This window comes from Raphanus sativus, chromosome 3 (assembly GCF_000801105.2).
Source record: "Raphanus sativus cultivar WK10039 chromosome 3, ASM80110v3, whole genome shotgun sequence".
Lineage (NCBI taxonomy): Eukaryota > Viridiplantae > Streptophyta > Magnoliopsida > Brassicales > Brassicaceae > Raphanus > Raphanus sativus.
The window spans coordinates 14,965,419-14,977,656 of record NC_079513.1 but is presented as its reverse complement, the minus strand read 5'-3'; the positions used below and the strand labels follow the sequence as shown (position 1 = coordinate 14,977,656).

Here is a 12,238-nt window from a genome sequence, read left to right as displayed (position 1 = left end):
ATGACGAAGCATAACATTACCTGGTTTGTATTTGTGAGATCAGAACAACATCTTCACCACGCCTCTGCCTCCTCTGCTGCTACCACCTCCAAAGGGGCTGCCACCGCCAAAGAAGATGAGAAGATATCAAAAGGGTCATGCCCACCTCCTCCACCACCCATTCCTTCCTTCAGTGCATCCTCTCCGTACTCATCATATATCTCTCTCTTCTCTGGGTCGCTCAGAACTTCATACGCCTGTGCTAGCTCTTTGAACTGCACCAATCAATCAACATCACAATTCACAAAATCGGACCAATTTCAGATCGGATCTAAATCGATCGAAGAAAAATCACAATCAAGCTAATAACAGATCGAATTCAGGTGAAAAGGGATCATCTTTACCTTCTCAGGATCTCCACCCTTGTCGGGATGGTTCTTGATTCCACATTAATAAAATCTAAATGGTTTTCCCACAACACCGGCGACAGCGTTGGCGGAGGAGTCATCAGTTATGCCTCTTTTTGGCCTAGCTACGACAGAGGAATCGGCGGTTTCAGAGGAACGGTTCACAGGCTCACCGGCGGAGTTGATCAACTTCGCGGAGGTAAGATCGCCGGAAACAGAGGTCTTGCTGTTGGAATTCATTGTTCTTGAGATTTTTGAGTGTATTGTATAGGAGGAGATACAGGAAGGCAAAACGAACCAATTAAAGAAGAATTCATGGCGCAGAGATGGATTAATGGGGTGGTGGTGATGAAACGATTTCCGTTGAGAAATCCAATCGCCGATTTTTCCATTCTCGTCGAAGAAAACCGGGATGCCCAGATGACGTTTGAAGCCCAGACACGAAATGCGGTTGAAGTCCATCAGATTAAAGAGTGCGAACCGACGTGGACGAATGCTGTTCTCTGATTGGCCTGAATTAATTGGGTGACGTGGACACAGTTTCCTTTGAAGTTATTTACCTTTTAATATAGTATTGATTGTTTCACGATGGTGTTATAACACACCTTAAAGAAACAAAAGACGCTCAGTGCATCAGATTTGCTGTTATCAATCCTCATTGTAGCAGTTGGAAAACTGTAACAAATTGTGTATATTGAAAGCTCATAAGCCTTCAGTCAAAAAAAAAAGAGGTTCATATTGTTTTATGTTCTTTTACAATGAGTTCCTAACAAAGATGGATAACTCTTCTTTATGATAAAACTCATATTTGAGATGGATGACTCTTCCTTCACGATCACCACAACAAAACAAAACAAAACAAAGAAAAAACACAGTAGAAACAAAGAAAAAACATTGACCATAATACAATAAAAGTTCTGTAAGATGTTGGTAATAGAAAGGAAAAACATAAATTACCACACACAACACAAACCTGTGATTGGTGACATAAAGCTACATAAGTTCTTTAATCATAATATCTTTTGACATATTTATATATATATATATATATAATATCAAATTTTCGTTGAAAATAATTTGAACAGATCATAATTTTCAAAAATTTATATAAATATTTTCACTATTTCTTAATTAGTAATGAATTATTAGTATACAATAATATATATTTAGTTATTGTTAATAAAGAGGAAAAGTATTTTTTTCTAGTTTTTATCTATTTATAATATATATTTCATATTAAAAGAAAATTATTGTATTGAACTAAATATGATATTTATATAAGTTGATAAATTAGTATATATTTATTTCGTAAATATAGAATATATGTTAAACTATATAATATGTTGACAGAACAGATTAACATTAGTAAAATACATAATACATGTATGAAAATTAACACATCTTAAGCTATACATACAAATAAATTAAATTAAATTAAATTTTAAATATGTTTTTTCGTGCATTAATTCTGTTAACAATCAAACACAAATTCAATAACATAAATATATAATAAAAATGACAAATACATATGACAATTTGAAACACTTGATTAAACTTCAACAAGTAAATTGTAAAACTATTGTATTTGAAATAGTCATATCAACATTTGAATATATGTTTAACGCTAAAAATATATACCACTAATAATAGGCATGTTCAATCCGGATTTCGGTTTCGGTTCAGTCTTTTTAGGTTTTTGGTATTTCAGTTTATAAAAATTAACTACCACATTGAATTAATATCTAATTTAGTTTGGTTTAGTTTATATACCATTGTTTTTGGTTTATTTGGTTTTACCAAAAAATCATATAACTATATTTATCTTTTATAATAAATTAGTTTATATGATTAGAAATCAGATTTATTAAAAAATAAATATATATTCCTTACTTTGACTTTTAAATATAATATTTATGTATTCTTAAATATGAAAATAAAATAAGAAAACAGTAATATAATAATATTATGAGAAATACCCTAGCATATCACTAATTTTTTTTTGTCACAAATATATACTTTAAGGATCAAAATGACTGAAATGTTTTATTAAATAGGTAACTATAATACTTATACCAATTAGATTAACTAATTTAAACCTTAGATTTAGAGTTAAGGGGTGAGATTTGGATTGATGTTTATCTCGTTTACACGTGCGCTAAAGTTTTTCTTTGTTTATAAACTCCCATGGTGGATGAATTTATAAAATATTAAAAATTTGAAAATGAAAATTTAAAAATATATTCCAAAAATTTATTTTTGAATTTCAAAAATAAAAATTTGTAAAAAAGTTTAAAAGAATTTAAAAATATAAAAAGTTCAAATTCGAAAACATATAATCTGAAACTATAATTTTTTATTATTTATTTGTATTTATATATCTAGTGTATAAATGTCTTTTTACATATTAAATGGAACATTGGTCATTTTCCTCCCTATGGTTTCTTTTGTGATAAAATTATTATATAATTATTAGCACAAATATTTACCAATAAAATAAAAATCATGTTTTATTTAATTTAATGAAAATGAGAAAAAATTAACTTAAAAATAAAAATATTAAAATCAATGTTTTAGTTGTGAATATAATATTTATAAAATAATATATATATACTATTGTATTTTAATTAATCATTTTCTTCGATTTTATCGGTTGGATCGGTTTATATACCGAATTATATCCGTACATTGTGGTTCTTAATAAAAACATCTATTGAAAATATATTTGGTACTACCAAATCTAAACCATTTTCTCTATTTCGGTCTGTGTTTAATTTTAAGTTGTTCCGAATTTTAATGGAATGAATACCCCTAACTAATAATGTTAGAAAATATTATGTCTATAAAAATGGAAACAAATATCCTTGCGCGATTGCGTGGATCAAGGCCTATTTATAGTTACAACATGTTTCATTTTTTTAGAAAATTACATATACTCTTATTTCAAACAAGTTCAAACAGGAAATTGGTGCCACAAACATTGACCATAATCTAATTCTTAAACCTATCTATAGAAAAAGTATTTAAATAGGAAAGAAAACTATAAAAAAACCAAGAAATCAAATACTCATGGGAATATTAGCTGGTGGTGGGATCGTATTTTGCAAGCAGATATGATAGGTATGATCAATATAATAAAAAGGTCCTTTTATTTATGCCTTGTTTTTTACCCCAAAAATCAACATTTTTATTTGCAAATTTTTTATTTGACTAAGGGACCCCCTTGAGAAAGAAAACAATCACCAAGCCAAATAGAAAAGCAGATACATTTTGAGTTATATATGATTTCTTGGCTTGACTGCTTCACCAGTCTCAGTCAAAACAGAGACAAATAAGAAGTAAAAGAATCAAAAAGAAAAGACAAAGGAGAGTTAGAGATATAAACACAAAAGAAGAGAAAATTTTCTGGCATTTCTTTGTCTTAAGGTTCAAAAATGTTTCTCACTTTTAATTTCTCAAAAGTTGTATCCAAAGTTTTTCTTTTATAAATGTATTTACATCTTTATCACTTGATTTGTATATTTTTTGTAGGCAGAGGCAGTGGATAAGATTTGGAAGATGTCGATTAAGGAAACAGAAGAAGGAATAATGGAGGATGAGATTGAACCGAGAGGAAGCATGAAGAGCTTTCTATGGCATGGTGGTTCTGTTTATGATGCTTGGTTTAGCTGTGCATCAAACCAGGTTTTGCATCATCAATTTCACACACTGAACCATTAACATCTGTCCTATTTTAAAGGATTAAAAACAATAATAATTTGTTGGCAGGTTGCTCAAGTTCTATTGACACTACCTTATTCATTTTCGCAAATGGGGATGGCATCAGGTGTAATTCTGCAGATTTTCTACGGTTTTATGGGAAGTTGGACAGCTTATCTCATCAGTGTTCTCTACGTTGAGTACAGAACTCGAAAAGAGAAACAGAATGTTAACTTCAACAACCATGTCATTCAGGTCACACTAGCAAATCTCTTATAGATTCAGTCTCCACCATTAGATTTTTAATACACAACTATACTGATATACATATCGTTAAAACACTGTGCAGTGGTTCGAAGTTTTAGATGGTCTGCTTGGTCCATATTGGAAATCAATAGGGTTAACGTTCAACTGCACATTCCTCCTCTTTGGTTCTGTTATCCAACTCATCGCATGTGCAAGGTTGGTTTAGCTATTATTTACCCGTGTATTCAGTATTGAGTAATAGTACCGTATCTTGATTTTGTGTGTGTTTTAATCGTGTAATAACAATAATGAACAGTAACGTATACTATATAAACGACAAGCTGGACAAGAGGACATGGACTTACATATTCGGAGCGTGTTGTGCAACCACAGTATTTATTCCATCATTTCACAACTACAGGATATGGTCCTTTCTCGGTCTTGGCATGACCACTTACACCGCTTGGTACCTTACCATTGCGGCTCTAGTCCACGGCCAGGTCGAAGGAGTGACTCATTCCGCTCCAACTAAGCCCGTTCTGTATTTCACAGGAGCCACTAATATATTGTATACTTTTGGTGGCCACGCTGTTACAGTGTGAGTAAATTAAATGTTCTATGTCTCAACTGTTTATTTGTTTTTAAGTTTGCATGTTGAGGATTTGAATTTGTAGGGAGATAATGCATGCAATGTGGAGACCTAGAAAGTTCAAGTACATATACCTAATGGCTACACTCTATGTCTTCACCTTAACCATACCATCAGCTGCTTCCGTCTACTGGGCCTTTGGAGATGAGCTTCTCACACATGCTAATGCCTTCTCCCTCTTTCCTAGCTCACCATGGCGCGACGCTGCAGTTATCCTCATGCTCATCCACCAGGTAGGTCCGCGCATTTTACGTTCAGCAAATTTTTTAATGACTAAGAAATATAGATTTATAGATCCGTACATTTCCATGAGGCCAAACTTATACCATGTAATTGAACTCTTCTTTGAAGAGTATACTCATACAACTTGATATGAACCTATGGTCGTTTAGATTCTTATCCTAAATTTTTTATCTGTTATGTCAACTCCTGGTTGGCAATGTGATAAGTTGTTTTGGTATGTAATATAATAATCTGGTTGGCAATGCGATAAGTTGTTTTCTTTGGTATGAAATTTTAATAATTTCTATGCTGCAGATTATTACGTTCGGGTTCGCATGCACGCCACTATATTTCGTGTGGGAGAAAGTAATCGGAATGCACGACACAAATAGCATTCTATTACGAGCCATTACAAGGTTACCAGTGGTGATTCCAATATGGTTCTTAGCCATAATATTTCCTTTCTTCGGTCCAATTAACTCAGCTGTTGGTGCACTCCTAGTCACATTCACCGTCTACATCATCCCATCACTCGCTCACATCCTCACTTACCGCTCTGCTTCTTCCCGTCAAAACGCGGCCGAGAAGCCACCGGCGGTGATTGGCGGGTGGAGAGGTGCATTTGTGGTGAACGTGGTGGTGGTGGTTTGGGTATTTGTGGTTGGTTTCGGTTTAGGAGGATGGGCGAGCATGACTAATTTCATTAAACAAGTTGATACTTTTGGCCTCTTTGCAAAGTGTTATCAGTGTCCTCCTCGTCACTGATGTTTGATCAGCCGATTTGAACGGGCAAGGGAGTGCCTATGAGCCAATAAACAAATTGCTGAACTTCTTAATGAACATTTGAAGTGTTATAATTGTTTTTCTTAGTTTGTAAACCTTTTACACATTCTTTCATGTTTTAAGCTATAGCCTTTTCACATATAAAATTATATCATGTTTGGTACTGGAGGTCAGTGGTTCCATTTGATAAACAATAAACAAAAACTACTCCAAAATATGAAAGTACTACTCCCTGAGGTTATAACCCAAGCTTTATCAGAAGCTTTTGTTTTGATGTTTCAGGCTAACTCAACATCTAACGACATCTCACATCTATTAGAGTACCAAAATGGCATTAATAAAACAGATTATTAGAGTTTATCATATCTATACAATTTTAGTGTAACTAGTGTGGTATGCCACAAGTTAGGTTGATAAGTAATATCATTAGGCCACATCTAATAAACGTCATTATTCCCATGTGAAAGGATATGAGAACCAATGATATGATTTGAGTAAAGCCCTTTACTCTTGACAAAAAGAAAAGTAAAACCCTTTACTTTTTCTTTTATATATATGTTCTTAAATCATTTTATCAACTTTTTTTCTAGATAAAGTACGTTAAGTTATAAACACTAGTGGATTCCTTTTTAGAAACCAATTTTGGAGGTCCATTTAGGAGAAGGTTAGCTTTTAAAAAAGAAGAGCATGCTCATGTATGTAGGACATACACTCTTTGAATTTGTCGTACTCCTTAACGAACACTCCTGACACTCGTTTTCTTCCTTTTTAATCAACGTGATATTCTCTTTTTAATTTTCTATTTGGATTGCAAGTATTAGAAGTTTTAGTTAAAGTTAGTTCATGTATTATTCATACATTACAAGGTCAGCGGTGTTGTTGCTTAGCTTGCTGTATTACAAAGCCAAAGAATGAGCTCTAAGTGGCATGGAGTGTGAAGAGTAATATGTGTGTGTGTGTGTGTATGTGTGTTGGAGTCTAGTCTTACAAAACTAATATGATTTGTCCCCTACATTGCGTAAATGTAGAATTCCAAACTAAGTTTTAGTTTCTTAAACTTGTGTAAATAAAAAAAAAGTCAAGTGTCTTACATTTTTATACCAATTTTTTTTATCTATTGATTTTTTTAAATTACTTGAAAAAGAATATTAGCCACAGAAAACAACATTTTTAAAACCACTCGCAGAATACTGCCCATTAATAGTAAGATAATTGGGAAAATAAGTCATAATGAAATAGTTTTTGTCCTTTTATATTTTTGCATCAATTGGTCAGTTTAGAAAAAATATATTTCTAATGACGAAAATATTTATTAAAAATTATGTAGATTTCAGAAAAATATTTAAAAAATTAATAGAATCATGAGAATATTTACATGTTTCAATATAAAATTAAATCCCAAAAACATTTAGGACGTGTGTTGATTTAGATTTGTTAGAATACAAATTATAATCCATTTTGTAAGGACAAAATAAATGCTCTTACTTATCTTCAACGTTTAACTTTTTTCTATGATCTATCCAAAATATATATATATATATATATATATATGTAAGCTTTTTATTTCATTGTAAAAAATACAGAAAAACATTTATTTATGTTTTATCATTTACTCAATCAGTAGATAAAATAGCTAAATTCTTACATGATAAAATTGAAACAAAAAACATCTACAATTTGGGTTTGTCTCAATAAGATTTTTAGAAGATTATTAGAAAAATAGAATTCAAATTTCTGTTAATACCAAAATATTCCTTAAAATAAATCAATTAATATTGATAATAAATGATTTTCGTAATTAACTTAAAAAGTTTACTTAAGAGCACCCACAACGTCAATACTGATGGCTCTATAACTTAGGAAGTTTGGTTTTTTTTTTTTTTTTTCAGCTTTTAAAAAAAAAATAGTATCCAATCATAGGTTTCCACATAGTGACGGGTCCCGCGTACAGTAACGTATTTGCCTAATAAACGATCCCTTAGCTAGAGATTATAAGAGGTAAAGTTGGCACAGATTTTAAATTAATGTAGACCCCACGAGTTATTTTAATAGTTTAATTTTAAGGATTGATGATTAAAAAATCAGTGTTGCTGGTGCTCTTAGGGGAGTTATTGGTATAAGGATTCTAGAAGAGTTCTGAAATTTAAGATCTATTATTATTGGTTTATAGATTTTTAAAGTTTTAGTAAAATCTCTTGTTATTGGTTAAAGAATTTTTAAAATCCATAAAATATTTGGTTATTCAAAAAATTTGGTTTTCATTGATTTTGTAATCTATCAAACTCTATTGTTATTGGAATATAAAATTTTTATTATTTTACTCATGATACTCAACTTGAAAATATCATGTTTACTCATAAGATTTGTAAAATCTGTATGATAACAACACACACTTCGGTCTTACGAATATACACAAAAAGTGATAAATTCAACATTGCTCATTTAAGTTTGTGACAAGAAGGACGTGCACAATATGAAACCAAATTTTGGAGTATGAACAAATCCTAAAAAGAAGACAGGTGGTGAAGAAGACGAATAATTGACCCAAGAATCAATCCATGGAAAATAACGACCATTCTTCTTCTTTTTCTCTTGTCTTATTTCTTGATTTGTCATTCACAAAAAATTACAAAAAATATCTCATTCTAATCTTTCCATCTGAGAAGCCAAGACATTATATGATAATGGAAGTGGAAGAGATTATCTCTTTGTAGCTCACGAAGGAAAACATCTATCTTATTAAAACAGAAACATTACAACTTCTTATAGGTGGATTTTTAAAGTTGGACCTTACGTAATAATGCTATATTAATATACTTATTATTAGACATGCCTTTTATAAATAAATTAATATCAACTATTACCATAGTTTTCACTTCTTACCTATTATTATAAAATCCACTCCACGATGCATCCTTATATTGCATTATATTAACATAAGCTAGATACATCCACTAGCATATTATACTATAAGATAGATTATTAATAATACATCACTAACATATAATACTATACGACATATACTAATAATACAAATATTATCTGTATTCATTAACTTGCATCTATCAATATTAGCAATACTATGAAGACGACTAACTCTATACTTTGAACCTATAAACAATGATATACTAATTTATAACAAAAATGATATTAATGTTACAAATTAGTTTTATAAAAATTATTTATAGCAGCAATTTGTTATATAAGATAAATTAATCAAGACCCAAATATTTTTTTCCTATTCAGAAAAAAAGAAACCTACGAATATGTACCATTAAGTTAGCCAAAAATCTTTCGAATAAATAGTAAATTTCACCAACCCAAAAAAATGAATTAAAAATATAACAAAAGATATTATGTTTGAAATTTAGCTCACTGGATCGGGTATAAATCTGTTCATTTCAGGTATGAGTTCTTCGAGTTCTCAACATTTGGATCTAAGTAGGTATTTGATTTCTTTTTGTCCGGGTCGATTTTTTTTGGTTCCGGATCATTCTAACTTTTTTATATTATAAATTTTAAATAATATACAACATGTATATAAAATATGTGAATCAAAAGATAAATCCGCGCAGGCGCGCGGGTCATGATCTAGTTATATATATATGCTTGATGTACAAAAAGTTGGTAGTTTCCTAAAAAGACTTGTATATATTTCTTAAAAGAAAATTGATTTTGAGAAAAATATGTATGCAAATTTGTAAAATTTCATAACAATCAACGAAAATTCATACAAAATCTATTCAACTTTTAAAATCTCTCAACTTTTAAAATTCTCAGATTCTACACAAATTCTTGTCCTAATAACCCCTTAATATTAAAAAGGAAAAAAAAACACACTGTAAAATAAAGACATCAGGTTAATTTATCTTCTGCTACGCCAATCTTCTTCTTCCTCTTCAATGGCTCCAGTTTGACAAACCTCCACCGCAACTCCCCAGCTCTTCTGTCACGACCTCCTCTCGGTTTCGAGTCAAGACCCTCGCCGGTCTTATGCTCCGTCACACCGGATCTCAGAACTACATGTTCGCCTAGCCACCGTGGCTCTTCTTCCATGGCGTCCAGTCCATCTCCACCGCTTTGCTCCACCACAAAATATCTCTTCCAGTCTGTCTCAACTCCTCCGTCGTGTTCTCAGCTATCCATATCGTCGAAATCATCCTCGCCGACGCGTTTCTCCTTGGTGTGTAAAGCTTAGAGCAACAATGGCTACTTTTAGCTTATTTGCACATTTTGTCCTCAAACTTTGTTTTTGTTTTAGACCATTACACTCTCATATTTGCAGATTGGTCCTCTTGAGTTTGCCATAAGACTAGGGATGGCGATCAAGGACCTGGACCGCAGGCCTGGCCCGTAAAAGTGTGCTGCGGGGCGGGATAAGACTAGCGTGTACAAATCTAACCCAAGAGAATATTACAAAACTGCAATCTTGGCCCTGGATTTTCGTCTTCTTTCGTTTATACCCAAATGTCTTGAGCCGAAAAAGACGAAAATATCCTTTCAAATGGACCCTAATCATTCTAATTGTGCAAAAAATCGTGGATGAAGATAAAAGATAAGGGTGAAAAAATCGGGGAGAATTAGAAAAATGGACATTTTGAACTTTTATTTATCTTTTTAAGATTTCTTTTATTTTGGCAATTCTAGACATGTTTTACCCTTCGTTCATTGGAAAATAGTAAATTTAATTTTAAAAATGTAAAAAAGTATGAAAACTATTGTAAACATAAGTATGAAAATTTATATGTTTAAATATCTTTTTTTTAGAAATGTGGAATCATATTTTATTTTGTTATCTACCTACGGTTAGAATACTTATTCTCGTAATCTACTTAGTCTATAAATCAGATACTAACTTTTATACATTGATCTATCAAGGGTAGGTAACGTAAACTAAACTTTCTTGTACTTCTATACTATTAAAGCTGAAGTACGAAAATCAAATGTTTGGCAACATGGATAAGAAAAAAAATACATTTGATTGGATACATGGATAGCATCTCTAATTATTATTATTACTCATTTTAATAAATAAACATCACACAATTTTTGGCAACATGGATAAGAAAATCAAAGCTGAAGTACGAAAATCAAATGTTTGGCAACATGGATAAGAAAAAAAATACCTTTGATTGGATACATGGATAGCATCTCTAATTATTATTATTACTCATTTTAATAAATAAACATCACACAATTTATTTCTAAACATATGCGATCGTTTGTGTTCCCTAAAAACAAAATCTTTGATTTCTAAGTCCCCTATATCGTCGTCACTAAAAACAAAAGAGGTTCATAACAGAGCTTCATATCAATTTGATCATAAAAGCTGACGTAGAAAACTGAGATTGCCTGTCAACATATCAAGTAGAAAACGTCATATCTTAAGAACTTCATATGAAATTCAAGTTTCTTTTTATACATATCGTCTTAGATCAAATTATTTTATCATCATTGCAGTCCAACCGTAATTATATAGATGGCATGTCAACATTTTTTTTTGAATAAATTTCTTAATATAGTTTTCTTAGTATATTATTGATGATCAAACCGTAAACAGAATACCGAGATTTATTAAACCGGATTCATATTACGTCATGAACTTCTATATCACGTGAATTGGTCCCCAAGTTTGAATTAATGATACCAAATATATTACTTAACTACTTTACAATATCTACTCATGCATCTCCCACAAATATCTCCATCTTAATAACTCACTTAAATTTAGCGAATCTACTTACTTTGTTCAATATTATATTTCACATTCCTTTTCCAATAAAGTAATATAATAGTTTTAAAAATTTGTTACTAAAAAAAGAAAATCGAATTAAATTCAAAAAACTCTATTACTTTATAAAGCTCTTACTAAATGTTTACTGCTTATAACATTTCACGGAGCCCCTGTTACAGAATAAAAATATTAAAACAGTATACATTTATATAACTAAAATTCAAATCATTATATTGAAGTTTAGAAATGGTTATATATATTATAAAAATATAAACCCGCCCAGTCGGGCCGGTCATGATCTAGTTATATTTAAGATAGAATTTTGGTATGTTTACAATCTAGTAAGATATCTTCAGTATACCCAGAACTAGATAACAACATATAGCTTAACTTCATGTTGTACATTACATACTTTTGTGTTATAACATTTTTCCTTTTACCTTATGTGGCGCTTAAGGAAGAATATGGTTCACACATACTTCTATTGTATCCTGGATTAGGTAGGATACATATTTTAACCAA

General features: G+C 31.0%; 1 protein-coding gene and 2 long non-coding RNA genes across 3 annotated transcripts; 2 read left to right on the top strand and 1 right to left on the bottom strand.

Moving 5' to 3' along the window:
* Nucleotides 1-26: 26 nt before the first annotated feature.
* On the bottom strand, nucleotides 27-751 carry LOC130494663 (uncharacterized). The gene is made up of 3 exons (XR_008943680.1): nucleotides 685-751; nucleotides 384-612; nucleotides 27-254 (listed from the first exon to the last, which is right to left on the bottom strand). It is a non-coding gene; the product is annotated as an uncharacterized LOC130494663 (long non-coding RNA).
* A 2,899-nt stretch (nucleotides 752-3,650) lies between these two features.
* LOC108845781 (auxin transporter-like protein 2) lies at nucleotides 3,651-6,150 on the top strand. Its single transcript, XM_018618956.2, has 7 exons — nucleotides 3,651-3,809; nucleotides 3,915-4,067; nucleotides 4,152-4,337; nucleotides 4,432-4,544; nucleotides 4,645-4,926; nucleotides 5,003-5,210; nucleotides 5,515-6,150. The coding sequence occupies exons 2-7, from the start codon at nucleotides 3,942-3,944 to the stop codon at nucleotides 5,962-5,964; spliced, it is 1,365 nt and encodes a 454-aa protein (XP_018474458.1). The 5' UTR covers nucleotides 3,651-3,809; nucleotides 3,915-3,941; the 3' UTR covers nucleotides 5,965-6,150.
* A 3,123-nt stretch (nucleotides 6,151-9,273) lies between these two features.
* Nucleotides 9,274-10,727, top strand: LOC130509355 (uncharacterized). The gene is made up of 2 exons (XR_008943419.1): nucleotides 9,274-10,165; nucleotides 10,268-10,727. It is a non-coding gene; the product is annotated as an uncharacterized LOC130509355 (long non-coding RNA).
* The last annotated feature ends 1,511 nt before the right edge of the window (nucleotides 10,728-12,238 follow it).